The sequence below is a fragment of the Panthera onca genome, chromosome E3 (genome assembly GCF_046562875.1).
Source record: "Panthera onca isolate mPanOnc1 chromosome E3, mPanOnc1 haplotype 2, whole genome shotgun sequence".
Taxonomy (NCBI): Eukaryota; Metazoa; Chordata; class Mammalia; order Carnivora; family Felidae; genus Panthera; species Panthera onca.
In genome coordinates, this window is record NC_138354.1 from 34629488 (window position 1) to 34657298 (window position 27811).

Genomic DNA, 27811 nt, shown 5'->3' on the forward strand with positions numbered 1-27811 from the left:
AGAGAGAGAGGGAGAGAGAGAATCCCAGGCAGGCTCTGTGCTGTCAGAGCAGAGTCCAACATGGGGCTCGGTCCCACACAACTGTGAGATCATGACCTTAGCTGAAGTCAAGAGTCAGACACTTAACCAACTGAGCCACTCAGGTGGCCCTAAAATGGTGTTTTTTAAAAAGGTTACAGCTGTCCATAAGGGTTCACTCTTTGTGGAGTACATCCTACGGGTTTTCACAAATGGATAATGACATGTGTCCATCATTCCAGAAAAGACACAGATGGGAGCACAGATGGAATAAGACTAGAGCTGTCTTCCCCCAGAGTGCCCTGGGCACGGGTCAGGAAGAGTCTGGGAGGGGTCTGCACAATGGTAAACAAGGAGGATGGCACAAAAACAGACACTAAGATCAATGGAACAGAATAGAGAACCCAGAAATGGACCCACAAACGTATGGTCAACTCATCTTTGACAAAGTGGGAAAGAATATCCAATGGCATAAAGACAGTCTCTTCAGCAAATGGTGCTGGGAAAACTGGACAGCAACATACAGAAGAATGAACCTGGACCACATTCTTACACCATACACAAAAATAAACTCAAAATGGATGAAAGACCTAAATGTAAGACAGGAAGCCATCAAACTCCTCAAGGAGAAAGCAGGCAAAAACCTCTTTGACCTCGGCCACAGCAACTTCTTACTCAACACATCTCCGGAGGCAAGGGAAACAAAAGCAAAAATGAACTCTTGGGACCTTATCAAAATAAAAATCTTCTGCACAGCAAAGGAAACCATTAGCAAAACCAAAAGGCAACTGACGGAATGGGAGAAAATATTTGCAAATGACATATCACATAAAGGGTTAGTATCCAAAATCTATAGGGAACTTATCAAACTCAACACCCAAAAAACAAAGAATCCAGTGAAGAAATGGGCAAAAGACGTGAATAGACACTTCTCCAAAGAAGACATCCAGATGGCTAACAGACACATGAAAAAATGCTCAACATCACTCATCATCAGGGAAATACAAATCAAAACCACAATGAGATACCACCCTACACCTGTCAGAATGGCTCACATTAACAACTCAGGCAACAATAGATGTTGGCAAGGATGTGGAGAAAGAGGATCTCTTTTGCACTGCTGGTGGGAATGTGGTACAGCCACTCTGGGAAACAGTACAGAGGTTCCTCAAAAAGCTAAAAGTAGAACTACCCTACAACCCAGCAATGGCACTACTAGGCATTTATCCAAGGGATACAGGGATGCTGTTTCGAAGGGGCACATGCACTCCAACATTTATAGCAGCACTATCAACAATAGCCAAAATATGGGAAGAGCCTGAATGTCCATCGATGGATGAATGGATAAAGAAGATGTGGTGTGTACACACACACACACACACACACACACACACACACACACACACAATGGAGTATTACTCGGCAATCAAAAAGAATGAAATCTTGCCATTTGCAACTACGTGGATGGAACTGGAGGGTATTATGCTAAGCGAAACGAATCAGTCAGAGAAAGCCAAATATCATATGACTTCACTCATATGAGGACTTTAAGACACAGAACAGATGAACATAAGGGAAGGGAAGCAAAAATAATACCAAAACAGGGAGGGGTACAAAACATAATAGACTCTTAAATATGGTGAATAAACAGAGGGTTGCTGGAGGGGCTGTGGGAGGGGGGATGGGCTGAATAGGCAGGGGGCGTTGGTGGGTCTACTCCTAAAATCATTATTGCACTGCATGCTGGCTAACTTGGATGTAAATTTGGGGGGGGGAATAAAATAAAATTTAAAAAAATTAAAAAGAAATAAAAATATAATAAAAATAAAAAATAAACATTAAAAATTAAAATAAATAAAATACTTAAAAAAGCAAAACAAAAAACAAGGAAGATCACCAGCAGGTGGGTTTGGTTATGAGAACGGATTGTGCCAAACGCAATGTGGCACCCTGGACTGGATCCTGGAACCAGACAATGAGCATTACTGGGGAAAGTGGGGAAATCTGAATGCGGTCTGTACCGCATAACGTGCCCTCGTTAATGTCCTAGTTTTGACAAAGGTGCTGTGGAGAGGGCGGTATGGGCACTGGGTGAACTTGGGGAAAGACAGGTGGGAACTGTCTCTGCACCTGCTGTGTGAATCTGAAACTAGCCCACAGCCGAATCGCCCGTCAAAAGTGGGAGGGACTGACTGGGCCTAGGGACTGCTCGGGTACCTCTCTCCTGGACATAATCAGTGCAGTAAACCCAGTGCAAATCCGAACAGCGGCTTCACTGCATCAGAAGGCCCCAGAATGCGATCTCCTTGGTGGCTTTGGAACTTGCCTTGGACTGCTAGAAACTGGGGCAGATTCATCCTGCTTTTTCTGCTTTGTGACCACATGGGTGAGTCTAGGGTAAGTAGCGGGGGACGGTAACCCTCCTCGCTGTAGAACTGGGGAAAGTGAGGAGCAGAGAGGTCAAGCTACCTGCCCCGAGTCACACAGACAAGGAAGGGGCAGAAGCATGGCTCCAAGCGGGCTTGCTGACCTCAGATTCCATCCTCTGCCCGACCTGCACGCAGCATCCGCCTGTAGATGTTGATGCTGGATCTGGATCCGAGTCTGCTTGGTGCAACCCAGAGACTTGGCTGGCCTGTGGGGGCCTTTGCAGGCATCTCCTTGCGGCTCCTGAGAAATCTAGCTCACTGTGAGACCAGGGTCGAGGCGAACTGCCAGCACCGGTTCCGGGGGAAGCAGCTCACGGAGGGGACGGCTGGGATGGCGGGCTGGCCGCCTGACTGCCTATCTGGGACCGCGGAAGATATGGGGGTGGTGCTCCTGTTCGACAAAGTGTGACATTAAGAACAGAAGGTATCTGGGACTTTGGGTAGTGGGATCCAGTAAGGACAGGTTTCTAGAAGCTCTGCTGTCAGGCTCAGCAGTCCTGAAGTGCAGTGTGAAGGGGATGGGCTTTGGTTGAAGCGGCTGTGCAACCTGGAGCAACTCACTTAACCTCTCTGGTCTTCACAGTCCTTATCTGCCAAAATGGGGGCTCCTCCCTTGGTGCTTGTAGGCAGCCAGTGAGACGGCAGAGCAGAAGCTGAGGCAGCAACTTAGTCTAGATGAATGGTCAGGAAGGCGCAAAGGCCTGGGGGTCACGGTGATGGCACGTGTCTTACCTGACCAGGTCCACACTCCCCCATGTCACGGACGTCAGACTGCACCCATCACTCAGCGCAATGACTGTGCACTGACCATCGTACAGATAAATGATCACTGTACAAACTGTGGGCACTGTCACGAGTGACCCTGGTGACATAAGAAATGGTAACTGGAGCCCAGAAATTGGATCCAGGGTTCGTGCCTTCATTTTTGCAGCCACGTGAAATAATTATGTTGGAGTATGAGGATGGTGTGGTTGGGGGACAAATGGGTTGATCAGCCCCTTCACGGGACTGGCAGGACCCTGCCCTCCACTTGCAAATTACCATCATCACCGAGTGAGTGCACCCCTAGCCAAGAATTTGGAAGACGCAACATGTTGGCCAATGGTCCCCCAGCCTGATGCCCGCGGTGCACCCGGCTTCTCTAAGACCGTGCCGGGGGACTCCTTTCACTTGCCCAAGCCCAGACTTCTGCAGCAGAATGACGTCAGCAGGGACTGTGGTCCCAATCCATCTAGACCGTGACCTCACTGGCACCCAGAACGGTGCCCGGCACGCAGTAGGTATTCAATCAATAATCGATGACTGAACAAATGTCAAGAAACGAGGCTGAAGCAGCAGGAGCCAGACCGCGAAGGGCTTTGCATCTGAAGCGGGGGGAGGTGGGGCGCACTCTGGGGGCCGCGGGTGCAGTTTGGAGGCAGTGAGCGTGGGCCTGACGGGGTGGGGGGGGCTGGTCCACAGGGGCCACTGGGAAGACGCAAGGTCAGGACAGGTCCCGACAGGGTGAGGGTTGAGAGGTGGGTGGGAGGAAGGGAGGATGAAGCGGCTCCCAGGTTCCTGGCACAGACAGGTGGGGGCAGGGCATCCCTGAAATCAGAATCCCCAAAGTCACGTGTTTTCAGGGATGATTCTGCCTCTGCAGGCAGCTGACACTGCAAATGTGTGTGACATGTTTGTTGACACATTTTTCCCAGCACCAACTGCCGAGGCATCTGGGATCCGCACAACGTTTCGAAACAAAGCCAGGCTCTGGATGTAAACACACCCGCGCCCCAGCGGCCTCGCCAGGCACCTTCAGAGGGGGACCTTCAGAGGGGGACGCCCTTTCTGCTCCCGCAGCTCCTGAACTTGTGCGTCCCCAAGCCCCTCCCCAGCGGGGCACAGCCGTTTGTGAGAAGGGAAATGTAGCTCTTTCCTATTCTTTTCAACTCTGCCAGTTAGAAGGGGCTTTAAGCTCGGGGAGTGGGCTCCCAATGCTCCGCGCCCCCCCTCTCCCCCAATCCCTGCTGTCTTAGATTCCTCTTTTTAGGAGTCACACTCCCTGTGCCACCCTGGGTAGGACACCCGGTGTGGCTGAGGATGTGCAGCAGCAACGAACTCACACGCTACTGGGGGCAGGAAAGTCCACAAGCAGCTGGGGACGCTGGCAGGAGCCGCTGAAGCCGCTCTCGTGCGCGCACGGCCATGGGCAGCAGGGTGGCTTGGCCTTGAGTCCCATGGCCGCGCATGCACGTGTTCCCCAGAGCACACGTGTTCCCTGGAGCACACGTGCTCCGACGTTCTAGAAGGATGCAGCCCAAGGGCCTGTCGGCAGTAGGATGAAGTGGTCCCTGGCAGTGCGTGCACACAATGGAAGGCCGTGAAGTCCTGAGAGTGCACGGTCTGTGGCCACACACAAGGATGGACCCCGCAGATGGACTTCGAGGGAAACAAGCCACTGGGCACGCTAAAGACCACGCATGCTATGGTTCCATGTACGCGGGTAAAGAACGGAGGAAACGCACGTCTGCCGTTAGGGGAAGGGCATCCGGGCAGGGGTGCATGGTGGGGAGACCAGGTGCAATTCATGCATTCCCAACTGGGGTGAGAAACCACTTCCCCCCCTGTGGTGTGGGGAGCACAACTGTCTACACGGTATGCGTTTACCATATTGCAGAGGGGTGCTCTAGATGGCACAATTTCTGCCCATCCCGGGACCCAGAACTTGTAGATGCGATTAAGGTTCTTGATCAGCTCAGATGGGGACAATGTTCTGGATTTTCAGGGTGGGTTGAGTGCAACCACATGAGCCCTTAGCTAAGAGCAGAAACAGGAGGAAGGCAGAGAGGACCGGCCACTGCTGGCTGGAGGACGGTGGGACCACACGGAAACCATGAGAACGAGGTGCCAGGGACCTGCATGAGCACAGGAGCAGATTCTGCCCCAGAGCCTCGGCTAAGAGCTTCTGTGCACCTTGTGAGACCCTACGCAGAGCCCGCCAGACCCCTGGCCCACAAAATCCGTGCCAAGATACCCGGGTGTTGTTGCAAGCCTCTAAGCCGGCGGTAATTTGCGACGGTAGTAACAGGAAATGTGGCGGCATTAAGACTGCGTGACGGCGGGAACAATTAGGAAAATTGTGTCTAAAAGGGCTCCTTAAGGAAGTGATAACAAAGCAGAAGGGAGACAATTCACTGAGCAGTGCGCTCGGGGCTGGAGGGGATGCGCGCTTCTGCGCGGGTTATATCCAGTGTGACTGATCAGCAGCTTCCTGCCCCTCTCCTGCAGGGGTGCTCGCCTCGGGGCCCCTCCACCCCCTCCGCTCCACTAAGGGCACCTGGCAATGTCTGCAGACAGGTTTGCTTCTCAGAGCTGAAGAGGGGACGCTGCTGGCACCGAGCAGGTGAGGCCAGCAGGTGCACTGGAGGCCCCCCACCGTTGCAGAGAACCACCTCTGTAACCATCACCAGTGCCGAGGCTGACATCAGCCTGTGTGGTCCCTAAATCTGCACGCTGTCAGGTCCCTCCGGCTTGGCTCTGGCCACGCTGTCCTCTTTTACCCCTCAGCCTCGAAGCTGCTCTCCCACCCTCTCCCCTCTCCCTGCAGGGGCCCTGGAGGCACCTCCTCCTTCAATCTCAGCTCAAAGGTCACTTCCTCGGAATCCTTCCCTACCCCCCCTCGCCCCCCGCAATCCCCCAAACCCTCAGCTCCTGTGGGTTTAACTCCCAGCACCTCCTCCTGCTGTGTGACCTTGGATAAATACTTAACCTCTCTGTGCCTCAGTGTCCTCATCTGTAGGATGGGGATAACAGCACAACCTGCCTCGCAGACTTGTCAACATCACAGCTGTGAAGTGGTGAACATGGCGTTTGGCACATATTATGCTCTCAAAAAATGTCCACCGTTGTCACCACCGTGACTGTTTCGCGCCCACACAGCACTGTTTGCCTCTCTCTGTAGCACTTAATATGGATGCAATTCGCTACTTACCTGTGTGGTAACCTACTGCCTCTGTGGGAGTGGGCACTGTGTGGCTTTGCTCACCAAGCATTTCAAGTGCCTAGCATATAGTATGTGCTCAATAAACATTTGTGGAATGAATGAATAAATGAGTGAGCGAATGGGGTATTTCCCAAGGCTGCCCAATGACACTCTGGATCTCCATGAACACTGTGTAACCCGGGACTCACCGCGTTTTGAGGCTGTTGGACCAGCTTCAGGAGAGCGGGGTGGCTGTAGCCTGCAGAGAGGGGGCATGGTTAGGGTCTTGGTTAGAGGCCCGCACGGCACACAGGGTCCCTGTGCCCCTCCCCCACAGCCTGCCCCTCCCTTCACAAGGGGCCCTGTTATCTCTTGCAGACAACAAGACCCACTCCTCGGGTCCACTCAGACCTTTGGACTTAGAATCACTCAGGCTGCCGCCAGAAACCTTCACCAAATTCTCTCGTCGATCCTAAAACCCGGGTGTGAGCCCTACCGGGCTAGAACCCCAGACAAGGCAGTGAACGCAAGGTTAAGGCACATTCAGGACCGGGGCTGGGAGTTCTTCCCCGGGCCAGTGTGATGAACTGTGGCCCTCACCTTCTTCCCAGGGCCGCTGCTAGAGTCGAATCGCAATACCTGTTTGCTCAGGAACCGAGCACGTCAATGATGCAGTCTGCAACCCCGTGACATGCACGCCTGACCCTTCGTGCGTTTGCTGCTTCCTGGAGCCCTGCTGTCTTGACTGCCCAGCACGAAAGGGCTTAGGATACCCCTTGACTCAGCAACTGCCCTGCTATGAATTCGCCCTCCGCACACGAATATAGACCAATGCACAAATCTTAACCATGACGCTTCAATATCTCCAGGCCCAAAAGCAACCTAACACGCGCCAGAAGCCCTAAACCAAGAGAAAGCCCGCGATACTCTGTCAGCGGGAGCCTTTATCGGAAAGGAGGGAAACTCACTGGGGCCAGAGCGCCCCGGCCTCAAAGCCTGTGCTTCGAGTTTCTGTTCCTCGTTCCCAACGCTGGCTGTGACTCCCACGGGATGGCCAAGTCTGTGGGGGGGCGCGGAGGCCACAGAGGTCAGGAGACCAGACTGGAAGACCCTCCAAGGCAGTGGCCAAATGTGCCGCTCAAAGGACACCAGGTGAACGATAATGACGTGGGGATCTGTGCGTGACACGGCGAGAGCCTGGAACCTTCGCAACAGGAGAGACCTATTTTCTTTAAACCAACTCACTTTTTAGTTTAAATACACTTGCTCTGAAAGGAGAGAGGCCCGCCCGAGGCTCTGGGCCTGGGGCCTGCTCTGGCCTGTGAGAGGAGAGGAGGCTAGCAAGCTCAGAGGGGAGGGGAGGCCCCAGTGTCACCCCGGGCAGACTTTCTCCTCTGCGGCATCGCAGAGTGAAGGGGCTTGAAGAGCCTTGTGGTTTCACTCTGCCTGGTGGGAGGAGGGTGGGCCCCCGGGGCGGGGGGGGGAGGGGACCTGGTGTCCCAGGGGACAGAGCTGTGAGCAGCCTCTCTGATCTCCCACCCAACTTCTTGGCCTGCTGGGCCCACAGCTGCAGGGTGTCTGTTAGTCAAGGAAGCAGGCTTCTGTGGGTTTTTTTCCAGCCATACTGTGGCCAGAGGCCTTCAGTTCTGGTTCTTTATTGTGCTGCCTGGGTGTTTATGACTTTCTTGCCTCAGTAGATAAGCCAGTTCCAGGGAAATCTTACTAAGTCACAGATGCAGCCTGTCTTAGTGGCTTCAGAAGGAGAGATGAGAGCAAAGCCAGTCCATATGGATCAGGAAAATCCACGCCTGAGCTTTCAAAGCCGTGGGACCCCCGCACTGCAGGGCAGGGGTGGCCGTCTGCGAGGTGGCTATCACAGGAGTAAACTTAGAAGGCAGACACTGTTTGGTTCAAATCCTTGGGCTCCCTGGACATGCTGGGCAGACCCCATGGCCTCTTGAAACCTGGCCCCCGTGGGCAAGGTGGAGACGATGATGAAAGGCCCGATGTTATGGGGCTGCTGCAGGGGTCTAACGGGATAACATGTAAGGTGCTTAGCAATGTGCCAGGCATCTGGCACATCCCCAGTAGTGACCAGTTAGAAAAAAAATTCCATCAAAGACTAGAGATAGGGGAAGAAAATGGCCGCAAGAAAACCTTCACAGCTCCCAGTATTTTCCCAACTTGTGCCGGCCTGTTCCCCAGGACCCCACACGTTTGGCGGCCGGCTGGGGTTGAGAAGTGAGGGAGGCCCTCGGGGGCTTGGGGGGGCAGGGAGGAGCCAGCTGGGAAGAGAATGGCCTGCAGCCCGTGGCCGATAAGCCTGGCCCTTCCACTCCGACACAGAGCATGGACCAGGTTGTGCAAATCACAGAACCCCAGACACCTTCAGAGGCCAAAGCATCTCTGAATGACGGGCTTCCCAAAAAGAACAAGTCACCTTAGTGTCTAATCGCATCTTAACGGGAAATAAACAGGGGCTGGCATCACGCACCAAGGGACAGGCTTCACCAGACGAGACGCTTAGCCCACAGACCACTAAGCACAGCCGCAACCTGCGTGTCTGAATCAGCCCTACGCGCCCCACGTCTGCCGTGCCCTCCTCCGGCAGCGAGCCTGGAGGTGAGCCTGGTGAGGCAGACGCGGCCGTGGCCCCCCACCGCTCACCTTGACTAGGCGGCCACCCCTCTCCTGGCTGCCCACGTGGGGGTCGGGAATGGCTCCAGCCACCTCCTTCTCTGGAAATCTGCCCTTGGTGAATGGAAGCTCCTTGGCCCAAAAGATGAGCCACGCGCTTCCTTCTGGCAGCTAATGGGCAATGACTGACTAGCACTGGGTACAAAAAGTCCAGCCTCTTTGGCACAGTCTGGGACCAACTCTAGGGTGCAATTCATGTTCCAGAGCCACCCCCCCACCCCCCATTGTGGGATCAGGCTGTGGCTAGTCTCTGGCTGAAACCTCATCCTTCTTAGCCTTTCCCTGCCTCCCCAGTCTGCTGAGAGTGTGCCCTTAATAAGCGACTTGCACAGAACCCCTGCCTCAGGCTCTTCTTCCAAGAGACCTAACCTAAGACAGCTGACATTGGAGGCTGTGGTCCCGCAGACCTGGGTTCACATCCTGGCCATGCTTCCCCCGCAAGCTGCATCAATCCCCTCTCTGAGCTTTGCTTATCTATCAACAAAATGGGGGTATTAATACACACTCACCTTGCGGGTTTTCCAGGAAGAATAAATAAGAGAAGACATCTAAAGTCCCTATGATAGACCCTCTACCCATGACTTGTTCTTTTTCTCTGCCCTTGAGGAAAGAGTCTGGCAACACACAGGGATGGGCCTGCTGGAGGGAGCAACTAAAGTCAGGACAGCCACAACTAACAGAGAGAGGACATACATCCAAGGGCGGATTTCCCAGCTCTTACCTATGGGGACAGAGGAAATCTGGGAGTAAAGGTCCAACATCCGGTTGCCATCCACATCGACCAGGTAATTGCCTCGGCTCTCTTCGTAATTGCAGAAAAAATGCACAGCGTCTGCATTCTTGGGGAAAGTAGAGACTGGTTCAGGATCGCTACAATCCCCTAGACTCCCCATCTTTTGGGATGAAGCTTGAACTGGTGAGGTAAGCCATGTTTTGTCCATTCTATGGTCACACAGAGGGTATATTTGGTTGCTTACATGAATGGTTTGCTTTATAATGGTTTATTAAGCTGTGAATTAGTATTTTATGAATTTTTCTGTATGTGTTTTATATATTATAGCAACAGAAGGTTCAGATATAAATCTGAAGAAGATTCTGATGTTAAGATGTACATGGTAAGCATTAGAGCAACCACGAAGAAAACTGAAAAATATATAGTAACTATGAAAGAAATGAAAATGGTACATTAGAAGATATCCACTGAATGTAAAAAAAAAAGAGGAACAAAAAATATGAGACACAGAGAGCACAAAAGGTAAAATGGAAGATGTAAATACCACCATATAGGTAATACATTAACTGTGTGCACATGAAACAACCCAATAAAAAATCAGAAACTGTCAGACTGGATAAAAAGATACAACTATATGCTGTCTACATGAGACATACTTTTGATTCAAGGATACAAATATGTTAAAAATAAAAGGATGGAGAAGAGTACATGATTCTCACAGCAATCCTAAGAAAGCTGAAATGGTTTATACTAATAAGACAAAATCACCTGTAAAACAAAGAAACAAAAATGCTTCTGGAGGTGAAGTCCACTAAGAAGATATAACAATTATAAACATGTAAGCACCCAATAACAGAGCCCCAAAATACAGGAAGCAAAAATGGGCAGCATAGAAGAAAAATATAGTTATAAGAGAATGGCTGGCAAATTTAATATTTGGTTTTTGATAGTGTATAGAACAACCAGGCAGAAGATTAGCAAGGAAGGGGAGCCTGGGTGGCTCTGGCATTTAAGTGTCACACTTCAGCTCAGGTCATGATTTTGTAGTTCGTGGGTTCCAGCCCTGAGCTGGGTTCTGTGCTGACAGCTTGGAGCCTGGGGCCTGCTTAGGATTCTGTGTCTCCCTCTCTCTCTGCCCTTCCTAGTTCTCTGTCTCTCTCTCTCAAAAATAAATAAACATTAAAAAATTAAAAAAAAAAAGAAGATTAACAAGGAACCAGGACTGGAACAACACTCTCAACCGACAGATCCCACAGACACTTTTACAGAACACTCCACCCAATAGTGGTAGAGTACACGTTGTCCTCAAATGCCTGGGGAATATCTTCCAAGACAGACCATATAAAAGCCTCAGTGAGAGGACTGCATTCACGCAAAATATATTTTCCAACCACAACAGAATGAAATTGGAAATGAGTAACAGAAAGGAGAAGCTCACCAAAAAGTGGAAATTAAACACCATATAAGTAACAAATGAGTCAAAGAAGAACTCACAAGGGAAATTAGAAGCAAAAAAACAAAAAAGGTTTAGAACAAAGTTGCATTTTTTTTTTTAAAGAGCCAGCACAGAGGAAGTGTGTCTCTCAGCTAAGTCATAACCGAGAAGCTTGGAGGGTGAGCTCATCCTCACTTACCTGAATCATATTCAGCTGTTTCATTAACTCCTGCAGGCAAGAATAACAAAGCATTAGAGCAAGGACACACTCTTGCCCAACTAGCTTCAAGTCTTTCATATCTTCCCAGGTCTTGGGGCGTCTCCCCCTCCCCCACCACTTATACCAATAACTTCACAGTCAATTAGCCAACAATATTATAAATATTTAAAAATTGCTTAATATAAATAATTGGCAGGAAACTATTCCTGCCAGTTACATTACCAGGATAGCAGGGATTTAGCAACTTGGAAAATAATAATAAAATAAACTAAAATATTTAACACACAAAAAAATTTAAGCACAAGGGGTTTATCTGGTGCTCATAAAAGCATAGGTTCCCCTTTTATTTTGGGGGGAAAAAGGCTTTAACACCCTGTTAGAAAATATAAAATCAATTGAAAACAGAAACTCGCACATCAAAGAACGATTTGTAATGATAATCTAAACACTCCATAAACCACATGTACATATAGAAATTGGGAATTATAAATTGGGAATTGGGACCTAGTTGCTTTGCTATTACAAGTATTTAATCTCTAAAAATAATCCAGCCTAAAGTCAACCAATAGCAATGACAAGAATATAAAAAATTATTCCAGGTACTTCTCCACTATGAAATGAAAATCTGCCTCTCCTCCAGAGAAATATGCATGAAAAAGTCTCTCCTTCTGCTAGCAAAACACTATCAAAACAACTATAATCACTTGCATTAATACAAAGATTTCTGGATTTATAAAGTGGTTGCAATGACAAAAGGCCTATCTTTTTTTTTTTTTTTTAAACAGGAGAAAAGCATACAAATCTAAGTTTTACATGACATGGGGGGTCTTCACAAGGAAATGAAGACTGGAAGAAACAAGTTAGAAACTTGTTAGAACACTAGTTAGAAACTAACATTTTTACGTTAGTTTCGATAAGAATGGACAGTCACGTAGAAACACGGTAGGTTAAGGAGTATATAGTAATTATAATTAACACTGTCATCTTCTAAAAAATTCATTTCTGCTTGTTGCTGGAAGATATAGATGCCAAATGACTTTGGTGCCCACAAAACTGCTAAACTCTCACGTTCATCTCAGTAAGTTATATACATGTTCTTTTGAATTTCTTTTTTTTTTTAATTTTTTTATTCTTAGTTATCGTGCAGTGTAGTCTTGGCTTCAGGAGTAGAACCCAGTGACTGATTGCTTACACAGGACACCCGGTGCTCATCCCAAAAAGTGCCCTCCTCAATGTCCATCACCCATTTACCCCATCTCCCCACCCACCTCCCCTCCAGCAACCCTCAGCTTGTTCTCTGTATTAAGAGGGGCATCTTCTGACAGTAAAAAAAAAAAAAAAAAAAAAAAAAGTGACACTGAGGATAAAAATCTGCAAAACCTGCAGAGAAAAAAGCCAGTGTGTATTAAAAAGGTTTACACTGCTTTTTTTTAGGTGCGAACATTAGAAACAGTATTGTACATCACAACACAGAGTCAAGGTTAATCAGCCTCCTGAAGGGTGTAATACGCAGGCTTTGTAGTATCTTTGAGGAGGAGTCCCAGCCTCCCTCATCAGGCTCGTCTTGTGCCTCTCCCATCTCACACAATAACATCTATCCCAGTGTGTCTCATATGCCACGTCCTGTCACCCTGCACAGCTCTCTCACTGGGTCTACAACAGAATGCACTCCTCTGGTGAATTCTTCCTTTTTATCCTTCAAGGTCAAGACCAAGGGCCTTTGCTACCTCGCCCTCCGCCATCTAGTATTGCCATCTGACTTGGTTTCAAGGTCAAGAGAATGAGGTAGGAGTGGTGGCAGACTGGAGTGGAGCCTAGACCTCATGAGACTCCTCGTGCGGTCACCTCTGCCATCACCGTGAGGACGAGCCCGGCCCCGCTTGCTGGAGGATGCTAGAGACATATGGAGCAGCGCCACGTCACTGCACTGGCCAAGACAAGCTTAGCCTAGATCATCCCACAGTGGCCAGTCATCCCACGGGCACATAGATGGACCCACCAGAGCTGCCTGGCTAACTCCCAGTGAACCCTAGATGCAGCAGCAAGCTGTATGCTACGGAGGTTTTGTGCTCGTTTGTTACACAGCAGTATTGTGACAACAAATAACGGATACATCTCCTCCGAGAAGCCTTCTTTGACTTGTTATGGCAGAATGTCTTGGAACTCTAGTGGTAAGCTCTCTGAAAGCAGCTAAGAATACAGGTCTCTAAGCTCGGCTGTGCTCTTGCCTCATGGACCCTTCTCACTCTGTTCTTAAGAACACCACTCAAGTGTGCTCAACTCACCCGAGATCTAGGCCCAGGGACTTCGGTCTTCATCAGGGGCCCGTCATAATCAAATTCGACGTCGATTTTGGCTGCGGCTTGACTGATGTGTCTGGAGCCTGGCAGTAAAGAGAGATGATGAGGATCCCTGGAGACGGTAGGTATGAGAATTCTGCCCTAACAGATGCCCAACGTCCCCAACGGAGGCCATGCCAGGACCTCAACCCCATCTGAGCCAGACCACCCACAAACACAGAGTCTGGCCAGACCTGGGCACCACCAAAACATTGAGGATTCTAAAAAACAGGAAAGCCCAGTGCTAGTGAAGTTGTAGGCAAACAGGCATTCTCATGTCCCGTTGGCGTGAGTACCAGCTGATGCTGCCTTCCTATTCCTTTCGACTGAGGCATCTCATTTCAGGGTTCATCCTAAGAGAATGATGGGACCAGTACACAAAAATGTAGGTTAAAATATTCATCCTAGTACTATCTTTTAACAAAAAAACAGTGGAGGGCAGCTAAACAGACTATGACACCTTCCACCATTTCGTGGACAAGGAACATCAGGTATCTGTTCATGGGACTGAGGTGGGCAGTTTGAATATTTATGGACATGGAAAGGTGCCCGTGGCATTAGCATGTGAAAGGTCAGATTATAAAAACTACCCAAATTTTGTCAAAATTTAATCCGTATGCAAGTGTATATCCAAAAGTACACAGAGACAAGAGTTTCTCAGCAGCACCACTGACATTTGGGTCCAGATAACTCTGTTGGGGGGTCGTCCTGTGCCCTGGAGGATGTTTGGCTGGATGCCAGCATCACCTCGCCCTGAGTTGTGCCCCGAGTTGTGACATTCAGAAATCACCTGGGAGTGATTTCAAATGGCTCAATGCAGGTGGTCCCCACTTACAGATGCTTTTTATTAAAAAAAAAAGTGTTGGGTACAAGTCACTTGGTTGGGATCCATTCCACACTTTTGCATGGCAATAAATGTAGAGAGGGGAGTTCCCAGGCTAGACCCACAAGGCTTTCGAGCTCAGCACGTTGCTGAAGTAAAGGGCAGTCTTAATCCCAAGTCTTTTTAAAAAGAATTAAAAATGACATTTATCATTTTTGAGAGAGCGTGAGCAGGGGAGGGGCAGAGACAGAGGGAGACACAGAATCCGAAGCAGGCTCCAAGCTCTGAGCTGTCAGCACAGAGCCCGACATGGGGCTCGAAACCAAGAACCGTGAGATCATGACCTGAGCTGAAGTCGGACACTTAAGGTCACCCAGGCGCCCCTAAAATGTTTTTATTTTAAGTTTATTTATTTTGAGAGAGACAGAGAGAGTGTGAGTGGGAGAGGGGCAGAATGAGAGAGAGAGAGAGACAGAAAGAATTCCAAGCAGGCTCTGAGCTGCCAGCACAGAGCCCAACGCAGGGCTCTTTCCCAAGAATGGTGAGATCATGACCTGAGCCAAAACCAAGAGTCAGATGCTTAACTGACTGAGCCACCCAGGCGCCCCCCAGGCTTGATCCCTTACTGAAAGACAGCTGTGGAGAACCTACCATGGTAAGTGTGGGGTGACTAACCATCAGTAACCCCCAGAATCCCTTCAACGTCCCTGCTCGTCTTTGGCCTTCCCAGGACATGTGTGGCAGCTGGGAAATGTTCCTTCCTCTTTCTTGCCACCTTCCATTAGACTGGGGAATAACTAGACACTGTATTATTATTTCCTTTACATAAGAGAGAAAACCAAAACTCAGAGAAGCAAAGACCCATTCTAGGATAGGTCTCTCCCTCCATCCCTCTCTGTCACGCACGCGCACACACACACTCACACACACACACACACACACACACACACACACACAGTGTGCCAAGCTATACAAAGCAATGATATGAAAAAACCTATTTAAATGCATTCTTAATTTTCCATAATTGCTTTGGATATCAAAGAGGGTTTTTGAATTAATTATGTAACACAATGGAACCCTGTGAACGTAAAGTCCAGTTAAAATCCAGCGCTGCCCTTATTTCAAGGCATGAGGCAGCCGGCTTTTATTGTCTTCTGTTTGATCTTAAAATGAAAAGGGAGTCCCTCGAGTCTGTTCCATTAGCAGAGAGCTAAAAGGTCGTGGAACACACTGATGACTTCTTTTTTACATTAAGCTGTTTATTTCTTCCTTGGCCGGAACTCAGGGCTACAGGTCAAGACCGATTCCAGCTAGACCTGCATAACACGGGGACGTGTGTTTGGATAAAAACAGTTCTTAAGTGGTGCTGATCCTGCTTTGTTTCCAGTAAGGGGGAGAGTGCAAAGTTCAAAGTTTGCAAGGTATCCTCCAATGAGGACACGCAAGTCCTCTCTTCCTTCTCCAGAAAGTGTCCTGACGCCATGCGGCGGCAGTCAGATGTCCCGGGGTCTGCAGGATGGAAATGCTGGCCCCGGAAGCAGGTCCCAGTGGGAGCTGCGGCTGAAAGGGTCTCAGGGGAATGACGGGGTGAGTGGGGTCTTGTGCAGCTACAAATATGGGGATGCCGAGGCTGCGGGCAGACGCAGGGCAGGGAGTGGAGAGAGGGCGAGAACCCGTCCCTGGGGACTGGGGACGGGTCAGGCACGAGACGGGGAAGCTGAGGGCCAGGTGCCAGGCAGATAGGTCTGTACCGAGAGCTGCGTTGGTTCCTTCCATGTGCCAAGTCTTCGCGGGTGTGGATGGAAGAGGGCCCAGGGGCTCTGGGCAGAGATCCTGGAAATCACAGCCCAGTACGTTTGCTGGGTTCGTGCTATCGAACAAGGGGAGACGGGGTAGCAAACACGGATTCAGCATCCACTGCGTGCTAGGCAGGCAGACTCCCATCTCCCATCTGTGTTAATCCATCCACAGCCCTGTCGAGTGATGGTTCTCAGGTTATAGATGAGGAGCAGAGAGGTGAAGCGACTTTCCCAAGGCCACACAGCTAGTGAGTTGCAGAGCCCAGATTTGAACCCAGGTCCAATACTTTTGCCTTTCCTACACTATCTCAACTTTGACCTCCTGTAGAGGAAAATAGCCAAATTCCAATACAAAGAATGTTCTCTTAATGATAATAGATAGTGCCGTAAGCCATGAGAAGAAAGAGCACAATTTAAATTCCCTGGGATCACTTCCATCAAGTCACATGAGGAGAGAGGCATGTGACTCTGCGTGCCGGGCCTCGTCCTGAGCACTGCACGTGGATTGCCTCACTTAAGCTTGAATCCCCTCTGGGAGGTAGATGTTGTGATTGCTCCCATGTTACGGAAGCAGACACTGAGGCCCAGAAAGGTCAACTTATCTGCCCACGGTCACGCAGCAAGTAGGCGGCTAGGCTGAACATTTGACCTCTCCTGTCCCAGACGCTCTGAGTATAAGTGATGCTGTTCACGTCATCTTGTGCCGGTCTTTGAAATGAAACGTTTATACTGAACCATCCGGCATTTTCACTCACGAACGACGCAGCACAGCCGGGAGAGCTGGCACGGTGGGGAAGTCCAGCCCAGCCCTCTGCCTCTGAAACGAGGCCGGCCACCCTCGCGGCCTTGACCAACTGGAGTCAATGTTTAACTCCAAGCTATAGAAACAGCCATCAGATGCGTTTAATGTTCTCTTGATCTTTATACTGAGAGTAATAAATGAATGCTGTTTTCCCAAACAGCAAGGGCTCCATATGTGAGCCAGGCCAAAGTCAAGGTCAAGTTCGATCGGAGTTGGGTGCTCGGCTCTTCTTTTAAAAAATCTCCCCCTCCCCAACTGTCCACCCCATTTATTTTTTTTTAACCAATTAAGATCTGTATCTTTAATAAACATCTGGAGAATACCAGTAGCCTAAATTGCTATATTCCACGCTGTCCCGGAGAAGTGTCGTTCTGTAGAATCTGTTTACGTCTGATAGACCTCCAGGAAGAACATGCAGTGTAACCTATCATCCCATACAGGTGCCCAGACTCATACTGGAGGCACACCTGGCTGGAACCCTCTTCCCAAGACGGGGGAGGCCAGAAGCTTCCTGAACCGGTTCTGTGTTATCCCCATATCCTCAGCATGTTGTTCAGCCTCTTTGGATCCTCTCCCAGCAGCGAGAAAGAGCATCACACGTCTTCCAGCAACGTATCAGGGTTTGAACATCTGGATTCGTGTGGTCAGTGAGCAAATGTGGTTTTGAATGATCTACACACGCTGAATATCAGAGAGTAACCATGCCACGGACAGCGGAAATTTTGCAGCGGATTTAGCCTCACAGCCTGAATGCTGGCATCATATCAGCCGGTATAAATCATACTTTCAGGGAAGGTCGTGCACACAGTCTTGCCTGTGTGTCCTCCATAAACTTGCAATTGCTCGTGGCAACGTAACTCACAGACAAGGACACATTTCTCCAGGCAAGTGGTCACCATCGCTGTTCCTAGGATCCGACACAGTCACTGTGAGATCGTGAGTTTCAAAGACCCACACACGGTCACCAGTACGGATGCTGTGGGCATGGGTGGACTGATCAGGGCTGCAGCCACTGAACACAAGGTCATGCACCCGCTTCGCGCAAAGCTCGGTTTGCTGGGGCCCTCCGGAGGACCCAGAGCAGGAATCCATTCCGTGCATTTAATGCTACAGAATGTGAGGCCTGACCATGAGCACCTTTGGGGCACCTTCCTAAACTGTGGCAAGACAGCTGACAGCCCGAGGGCCACAGCGTTCAAAGATCTCAAGTCGTGGGGCGCCTGGGTGGCTCCGGAGGTTGAGTGCCCGATTCTTGATCGTGGCTCAGGTCATGGTCTCACGGTCCGTGCGACTGAGCCCCGCGTCGGGCTCTGCATTGAGCGTGGAGTCCGCTCAGGATTCTCTCTCTCTCCCTCCCTCTCCGCATCTCCCCTGTTTGCGTGAGTGCACGCTCTCTCTCAAAATAAACCTTAAAAAAAAGATCTCAAGTCATTTATTGTTCTTCAGGTTGAAGGTGACCACAGTGCCACCTGCTTTTCCCGCAGAGAGGATTCGCCATCTAGAACGAAGGCAGAGAACTCCTCTTGTAGCTGAGGCTGTTGCACACACTCTCCTGTCTTAACACTGTAGCAGCGGATGGTGTGGCCACTGGAACCAGCGTAAAGGGCAACATTCTTTCAGTACCCAGGAGGCAGCTCACTTTGGAGACATGGCCAACGCTCTTCTGACTTGCCAGATACAAGCTCGGCCGGTTTGCTCTGCTGAACAGGAAAGTTCCCCAGTATGTGAATGGCATTCGATGTGTCTTGGGGCCCCTCAAGGCTCCTTCGGGGGGCTCGTCAGCATCTCCTGGCTCTGAGGATACTTATAAAGAGTTCTTTGATCCCTTCGTGAAGGTGTGAGTTTTTGCCACACGTACAGGGACACCATCTCACAGCGACTCCCAATCTCACTGGTGGAGTCAACTCCATCACAATCAGAATGAGGAGTTTCTAATGAGTTTTGCTCTGTAGGGGTCTCAGATATCCTTTCCAGAAGGACTGTCTGGTTTCTCTTGTCCCAGATTCAGAAGAATCCATGGGCACTCCTTGAAACCGAGGACTGAAACTTCTAGGACTTCTCCCCTCTGACACTCTTGTTCTGGGCCACTTCCCACGTGAGGGCTGTAACTCTTCCTGCTCCAGCTGGCTTTCCTGTTTTTACTTTCCTTGCAGGTTCAGTGGCAAACACATCCTGTTTGGTGTCACTGTTCTTGGGAACATGAGCCTTCTTCTTCCTGTTTTTCCTCCTCGTTTTCCCTCATTCCAGCAGATGTCGGAGCGGGTTCTGGCTGCCATGCAGTCTGGTCAGCTGGGGCGTGGGGGGGTCCTTCTCCAAGGGGGTGTCCCATGCAAACGACAATCGTGGCAGACGAGCTGTTGCCTGTGGGTGGTCTTCACCTTTTAAATTTGTGCTTGGGGGAGGGGGGCTGTTGTGAAAGGGGAGCCGTCCCCCTGTTCCTGGTATTTCCTCGCTCCAAGGAGAACTTCGCTTCTTAGGCTCCTGGAGACCTTCTGTTAGCTCTGAGAAGGACAGTGTTTCAGTAATGGCCGGATAAAAGGACAAGCCTCACTGTCCTATGAGCTTGCCGTAATTCCTCAGACACATCGCAGGCCATAGCCTTGGGACACAGAGTTCCATTCTGGTGTCGTTCAGGAGATGGTGGCATCTCGTTTCACCTGAGCTGAGGCATCTGGAGCAGGGACACGGCCACGGACTTGGAAAGGAGGAGACAGGCCCCTCACAGTGGATGATGGAGACGTAGGGGACGGTCCATCTCCAGTGGTTCTTCATTTCCTTCTAAAACTCTGGCGGTCCTTTCGCTCAGCACAATCTATGTCTGCACCTGCCGGGAGGGAGACTGCGGGCTGAGGATGTGCCTGATGATGCAGGGTTTCCTTCTCAGTTACTCTCCTGGGCACTCTGTTCTCTCCAAAGGGGGCGGGAACTCTCTCGGCTGTTCGGGTCTTTTGCCAAATGCATCGCAGGTCCGGTATGGCCAGAGGGCAGTTGTGCACTATGTCGCCACTGAGTAGCAAACTTCCAGCCCTTTCTTTCACCTGCTCTCATGGAGGCAGCACCCCACTGAAGTTTTTGAGAACATGTTCATTGAGGAAGGTATCGGTAATTTCACCACCCGGACATAACGGCTTTGCTGTCCAGTCTCCCAGTCTCTGCGCTCTATTTGCCGACATCAGATTATCAGTGATTGTGGGGGAGGGGCAAGAAACAATGCCGCTGGGAGCACTGATACACGAGCCACCACCGTGTCTAAGGGCTCCACAGCGGTCGATGGGTAGAGATGCCACACAAACACCTAAACACCGTGGGCGTGGTGGTGGGCTGAAGCACCCTCCCTCCCTCCAGGGAACACAGGTGCCAGGCTGTGAGCTGCGCTGTGGAGATGTCCATGTGGAACCAAATCCAGCCAGCGCCACGAGAGTGAGCTTGGAAGCGGAACCCCCAGCTTCCACGGTGAGCCTTCCGATGAGACCACAGCCCTGACTCCTAGACCACAGGAACTGTGACATAATAAACGTGCATTATTTTAACCAGCTAAGTTAGGGCTATTTAAAAAAATATATTTTTAACGTTTATTTATTATTGAGAGACAGAGAGGCACAGAGCATGAGCATGGGGGGTGGGTAGAGAGACGGGGAGACATAGAATCCGAAGTAGGCTCCAGGCTCTGAGCTGTCAGCACAGAGCCCGATGTGGGGCTCAAACTCACAAACTGTGAGATCATGACCTGAGCCGAAGTCAGTTGCTCAACCAACTGAGCCACCAAGGCGCCCCAGGGCTATTTGTTATATGGCAATAAATAACTAACATAGTGGTTAAGGTTGTAACTTTTGGGGCCAGCCAGGCTTAGCTCAAAGCCAGGTTCAGCCACTTCCTAGCACCAAGGTTCTGAGAAAGTTACGGAATTTCTCTGAGTCTCTGCTTTCCTCTCCCAGGGGACTAAATGGGTTAAACGTTACCTACCATTTTAAAACTATTTCCCCTGGGCACCTGGGTGGCTCAGGCAGTTAAGTGTCGGACACTTGATCTCAGCTCAGGTCTTGACTCAGGGTCGTGACCTCAAGCCCTGCCGCACTGGGTGTGGAGCCTCCTTAACACACACACACCTCAAAAAACTATTTCCTTATTGCTACTTACCTATGAGCAGTGTATGAACACACATGCTCCTCTATCTTTGCCAACACCGTGGTTTAGTATTAAAAAACTCTTATCTCTGGGGCGCCTGGGTGGCTCAGTTGATTAAGCGTCCGACTTCAGCTCAGGTCACGATCTCGCGGTCCGTGAGTTCGAGCCCCGCGTCGGGCTCTGGGCTGATGATGGCTCAGAGCCTGGAGCCTGTTTCGGATTCTGTGTCTCCCTCTCTCTCTGCCCCTCCCCCGTTCATGCTCTGTCTCTCTGTCTCAAAAAAATAAATAAACGTTAAAATAAAAATTTAAAAAAAAAAAACTCTTATCTCTAAATCTGGCACAAGTGTGCCAAAAAAAAGATTTAACTCTTGCCAAGAAAATGCAGACCTGATAACTCTGATTAGTCATTTGTCTCTTTTTTTCTATGCATGCTTGTGTAAATATAAACGAAGGGTGTTTGCATTGTTAAAAAATATTTACTTATGTTTTGAGAGCAAGCGTGCCTGCTGAGAGAATCGGAGTGCCCTGGCGCCCCTGAACTGTTCCTTCTGATAGAGAAGTGTGCGAAGCAAGTAGGACCCCAGCACTGCCCTCAGTCTCCCGAGGAGACCCACTTGCCTGATAAGAAACAGAGGCTCAGAGTTCTGCCCGTGGGGGAGGCTGACTGGGTGGAATGTGGCCCAGGTGCAGGAGCCTTGACTCAAGGCTCTCCCCTGCTTGTCTCCCTGGGAAGGGATGTCCTTGAGAATGACCTACAAAGGCGGAGCCCCACAGGCCATGCTTTCTTGTCAGTGAAGCGTCCCCAGCACCTAGTACGGCACTCGGCCCCCAGCAGGTGTGAGCAGTACTAGTTATGGCCGACTCTCCCTCCCGCTAGGGGCACACTACTTGGGCATCATGCGTCGGTTTGGGTTCATTTTTAACATAATAATGGGTAAGCGTTAAGATGCTTCTCTTATAATTGAATAAAATAAAACAAAACCTCAAACCTACTCACTTCTCGAGGCGATCAGGGCCAAGAACAAGGGAAGACAGACACGGTCACCGACTAGATGATACCGGGGAGTTGGGACCCCAGAGTGTACTGTGGGAACTCGCACTGGATCCTGGGAGGGAAAGAGGCACTAAGGGAAAACCTGGTGAAATCCCCAGAGAAGTCTGGAGCTCGGGTAGCAATAATGTACAAGGTCAGCTTCTTAGTTATTGACAAGAGCATCCTCGTGATGTAAGATGTTAACCAGGGCGACTCTGGGGCCTATGGGATCTGTCTGTACTGTCTTAGTACTTTCACTGTACTTGTAAAATCATCCCAAGTTAAGAGATTTATTTCAATATTTTTATGTTTTTTTTTTTGTTTGTTTTTAATATTTGACAGAGAGAGAGCGAGCATGAGCAGGGGAGGGGCAGAGAGTGAGAGAGACATAGAATCCGAAGCAGGCTCCAGGCTCTGAGCTGTCCACACAGAGCCTGACGCAGGGCTCGAACTCACAGACCACGAGATCATGACCTGAGCCGAAGACGGACGCTCAACAGACTGAGCCACCCAGGTGCTCCTAAAAGGTTTATTTTAAAGTAAAACCTGCTAATACTCCTGTGTGTATGGGAGAGCATGCCTGCTTTTTTACCCCACCCAGGATATAAACCCCAGCATTAAAGATGCAGACCAAGGTTGTGGGCAGCACTCTGCCTTCAAAAGGCAGATGAGACTAACAAAGAGACATCGTGATGGCAAAGCACGGGGCTCTGAGAGAGCTGGGACAGATGCGGGTCGGGGGGTACAAGGTGCCCCCAGGAGGCCACGGCCAGCCCCTGTGTCTCCCAGAACCCCAGGGAGGCACATCGAGGAGGGATAACAGCCCGGCATCTGCAGCCAGACTGACCTGCATTCAAGTGGCCGTGTGACTTTGCCTCTCTGAGCCTCAGCTTTCTCCCCTGTAAAATGGGCTTCATGCATGCCTTCCTCGTGGAAAGGAGGGAGGGAGGTCTATCGTGAGACCTCGCCGGCAGGGCGACTGCTGATGGGGCCAGCCTGGCTAAGCCGCCTGAACTCAGTGAGGCAGAGAGAAACAGAAGGCCCGGAGAGATGCGGCCAGCGGTGCCGCGGGCCGGCTGGGTGCGGGTGAGCAGAGGTGAGGGACAGGGCAGCAGGGGGCTGCTGCCTCCTGTCCAGGGCCCTGGAAGCACACTTTGCCTTGAGGTCAGTCACAAGGATGCTTGTAGCCTTCCCTTTTTCTGGCAGCAAGCTCAGCTGTGTTTCCCCCAACAGTCCCTGTGAGGGCAGCCTGGAGCCTCCCGGCTGCTGGGGCCACCACCTCCAGGCCGCATCAGCTTCCTGCCCGACCCAGAGCTGTCCACGCAGGGACAGGAGCATGTGGCGGAGATGGGAGACGGGGGTGGTGGTGATGGGGACGGTTTTACTGCGTGTGTGGCCGGGGAGAGGGAACAGCCCCAGAACGTTGACTGGCTGGTCCCCTTCACCCGCCAGGGCTCTCCCAGCCCGGATTGTGTTTCCCATCAGGGCCAGTTCTTGCCAAGACCCCCCCAGGGCTTACTGGGCACGAGCAGGCGGTAGTTGTGCTGGAAGGTGCAGGCCAGCCGCCGGGTGAGCAACATGAAAGCCATGATCCCCTCCTTCAGGAACAGAGGCTTCACCCTGAAAGAAAACAGAAATGCACAGTCAGACCAGCCAAGGGCTCGTCCCTGCAGCCAAGAATCCCATGCCCTGCGATTTCCCACGTTGTGGAGAAGGTGCTTCTGACATCACATCCTTTGCTTTCATGCTGAATATACACTTGAAAAAGGCAGGGGGGCACCTGGCTGGCATGTGACTCTCCACCTCTGGGGCGCGAGTCTGAGACCCACCGTTGGGTGCAGAAATTTACTGAACTACAAACCCGTTCGCAAGTGTTTTCATGGGACCCTGGCCACACTGCAGGGAGGGTCATTATGCCTATTTCCTAGATGGAAAACTGGAGAAAGGGGACAGAGCTGGCTTGAGAGCCCTCTGTAGGCAAGCTGATAAGTTCAGTGCGTCATCCACGGGGGGGACAAGCAACTGCACTCGGTGAGATTGGGGGTGGGGCTCAGATGGAGGAGGATTCAGAGCAGCTGGGAGCCCCCCTGCCCTGCCCCCCAACAGAACACTGGTCTCCCCGGGGCTGTCTGGGAATCCTGGGACCCAGAGCAGTATCTGATGGTCCGTTTTGGGGAGTGCATGTCTCCAGCGTGACCAACTGTCTAGAGTTTGCTGGGGATGGAGGGGGCTCTCGGGATGCGGGGCTTTGTTCTGAAACCCACGGAGGGAGGGTTCTCGGCCCCCACGCTACCAGTCTGTTGGCTGCCTCCAGACGGCTCCCCAGTCCCGCGCTCCCTGGCTAGATCTGCTAGTCGCCCTTTGCACTGTGGGCCTGGAGCAAGCCCCCCACTTTGTTTTCTTTTATCATCTCCCCCCGCCCCACCCCAGGCCACCCCAGGCAGAACAGTGATGGAGCCCTTCCCGACTCGCGGACCCCGTTTCCTTTCTGCAGCTGCACACCGCGCTCGGCTCTGCGTGCGGCACAATTAGCATTCGTTATTGTTAGGAGTGCCCACAACAGTGCTCTGTGGTCCCCTTTTTGCAGACGAGGAGACTGAGGCACAGAGAGGTTAAGAGTGGATCTGTAAACAGATCTGTGTGACCCCAGAGTCACTGAGTCACAGGTGTCCCTCATTCACTCTGCGACGAAGCACCAACTCGATGACAGTGTGGAGGAAGTGCCAGCTGGAAGTGGCAGGCGGGCTTCGCAGCACGGGTGAGGAAATGTGTGGGCATCTGGCACCAGGCTCAGGAGGACGGGCTGGCAGGACTCCCAACCCAGTGCCCCCAGAGCTAATGGGACGTCGGGCTGTATTATTAGAAGCAAAGACGGAACAAAGGAGCGTAGGCGGATGGCACTGGCCTGAGGACGCACCAATTCTGTGGACATGCACGGAGCACCTACTCTGTGCAAGCCGCCCAGTGGGCACTGGGCACTGGGCACAGGGATCAGTCAGGAGCAGCGCTTGCCCTGCGAGCATCATCACGCCCTGAGAACCTAGATGTGCTGCAGATAGCACCCTGTTTCACCCCAGGGCCCCGGGAGATACGCCATCATCTTCACAGACGAGGCAACGGAGGTGCCCTCTGGGAAGTGGGCACAGGAGGTACTTTTTGGGGTGTCTGTTCCGCACACCATGCCTCCCTGCCGTCAGAAGCTCCCCCTCTGTCCGCAGGGGAGCAGACCTGGCGGCCGCGTCCGTGCCGTGGGACCCACTGGCTGCGGCTCACCGGACCAGGATAGGCCAGCGTCCTGGGCGTGGTGGGGTCGGCCACCTTCCACCCCGTGAGGGCAGCGGGCACGCAGACCGAACGTGCCACAGAGTGCAGCTGCCAGACAGGATGCAGACCCTGGACGCTGAGGCTCCCTGGTTCCATCTCAAGCCTGGAGCCCAGTGTGGCCACATGTACGGCACTCACTGCTGAACAGTGCTGGGGCAGACCCGAGCCCCGCTCTCCCTGGGGGTGAGCCGGTGTGGAGGGGGAGGGCCGGGAACATCAGGCTCATCCACGTCTCGCCAAATGGATTCGGAAGGAAACATCAGGACTGAGGGAGAAGGGCTCGCTTCTACCCGTCCTTGGTAACAAAGCCCAGAAGAAAGATGCCACCCCACCTCCCCCGCCTCCTTCTTCTCCTTAGCTTGCTTGAGTTTCCAGGTTTTCTATTGCTTGCAAACAGAGTCCGGCTGACAGAGCGGTTAGAGTATCAGACTGACGAGCCTCAGATCTTGGGAGGCATGGGACTGCTGATGGTCTCTCCTCTGGGCACCGCAGCGGGAATTAAGCCACAGGGTGGCTAGGATAAAGTCTTCTCTTCTGGTGAGGGATCTGGGATGCCTCCAGAGTGGCAGTGACAGTAGTCTGAGGGCCTGGGGAGGCTCTGAAGGGCAGTTCATGCCCTCCAATCCCAACCATCCAGCAGGGAGGGTGTCTCCCCATTTCAGAGGTGAGGGCCTGGAAACTCGCACGGGTTATGTTCTTGGCCTTGGTTACAGGGATGCCTGAGACTGTCTGACCCTGAAGCCCTCGCTTTTTCACTCATTCCAGCATCGAATAATTCAGCGGGTAACACAACACCTGACCACAGTATATACTGGGCCTTGATGATTACAAAGGGTCTAGCTCGGAGAGGCAATTTTTGCTGCTTTTTGCCAGAGGAAAGCACGGGCGTGGACCGTGTGACCATAAATTAACTGAGAACCCATTCTTTCCTTGATCACTCAGTGGACGTTTTTTCTTCTTTTTATCTATTCTGGCATGTCCAACTCAAAGCAGGCCTGTTGATTTAGCGGCAAGGTAACTGTGTAGAAAGAGCGGTTGCTGACTCTTGTTCAAAACCATTTGTCTCCAAGGGGACTACTTAAGGCTGCACACAATCCAATTTCCATTAAACATGTGTTTGCAACGGCGAGAATCTCCGAGAACTCGCGTATCAACATTTGAAAGCTCTGCCAGAGTAGGAGTGACACCTGCAGCACTTTCAATTACAAAATGTCACCGCGGGAGATATATGGTGGTGACATTTCGGTGGCCTGCACTTGAGACTGACCTTATAACAGAAACGCGATCTCCATCAGACGGGAGCTCTTAGCACGATATGCCTCCAACAATCAGAAGAGTCTATGTCACGCGCTCACTCTCTCCAGCCCGCTAATTCAATCAACGACAATTAATTAGGCTCCTGTTACGGGCAAGGCACTGCATTAGGTAAGTTCTGAGATGGAAAAAAGGCCCCTCTCTTTCTGAAACTCATGATTCAGTGGCGGGGCTGGGAGGGGGGGGAGTCCTGGGGAGGGGGGAGAATGGGAGAATTTAATGTATGAGGCTGCTTTCCCTTTCATGGAGATAAATCCTTAAAATAACCCGGTGAGAGATGTGTATAAAAATTTTCCAGTTCGCTGTCAGCGAGTAATTCTGTATAAGACGGGGTGAAATCACGACGTTTGCCTGTATGAGCAAGGTGCTGTGGGAACGTGGACAGATGCGTTCTGGCAGGTGCATGGTGATGCCAGTGAGATGTCACCAGAGCTGCCCCTTCAAAGGGGAGCAGATTTTTGGCAGCCACCGAGGAAAGGGGAGGTGAGGCCTGGGCAAATGCCCTGGTGTGACGAGATGTGGAATGGTGCACGGGGAGGGTCAGGTGCACGGGGAGGGTGAACAGCACACGAGACCACGGAGCGCTGGAAGAAAAGATGAGGTGCAGGGCCTCCTGGAGACCCCCTCTATGGGGGAGGAGCCCCAGCTCTCCTGTCTTATTCACAAGGGTCCTGCTCAGCCAGGTCCGGGAGTTGGGTGGGGGGTGGGGGGGGGCAGGGAACAAGCACTCAACATGTCAGTGCGATGCAGGGGGGTC

The 27811-nt window shown here is 51.3% G+C and overlaps 1 protein-coding gene and 2 pseudogenes across 1 annotated transcript in view; all 3 read right to left on the reverse strand.

Moving 5' to 3' along the window:
• Positions 1-24054, reverse strand: part of ABAT (4-aminobutyrate aminotransferase) — a 44783-nt gene extending 20729 nt beyond the window's left edge. Inside the window, exons 1-5 of the mRNA XM_060648443.3 lie at positions 23936-24054; positions 13779-13876; positions 11473-11502; positions 9827-9944; positions 6618-6667 (exon numbers count right to left, since the gene is read on the reverse strand). Coding sequence (XP_060504426.1) covers positions 6618-6667; positions 9827-9944; positions 11473-11502; positions 13779-13876; positions 23936-24005 — 366 coding nt within the window. The 5' untranslated portion in view covers positions 24006-24054. The remainder of the gene's footprint in view (positions 1-6617; positions 6668-9826; positions 9945-11472; positions 11503-13778; positions 13877-23935) is intronic.
• On the reverse strand, positions 17707-18868 carry LOC144614807 (zinc finger protein 106-like; annotated as a pseudogene).
• On the reverse strand, positions 18355-20028 carry LOC144614808 (zinc finger protein 106-like; annotated as a pseudogene).
• Positions 24055-27811: the final 3757 nt, after the last annotated feature.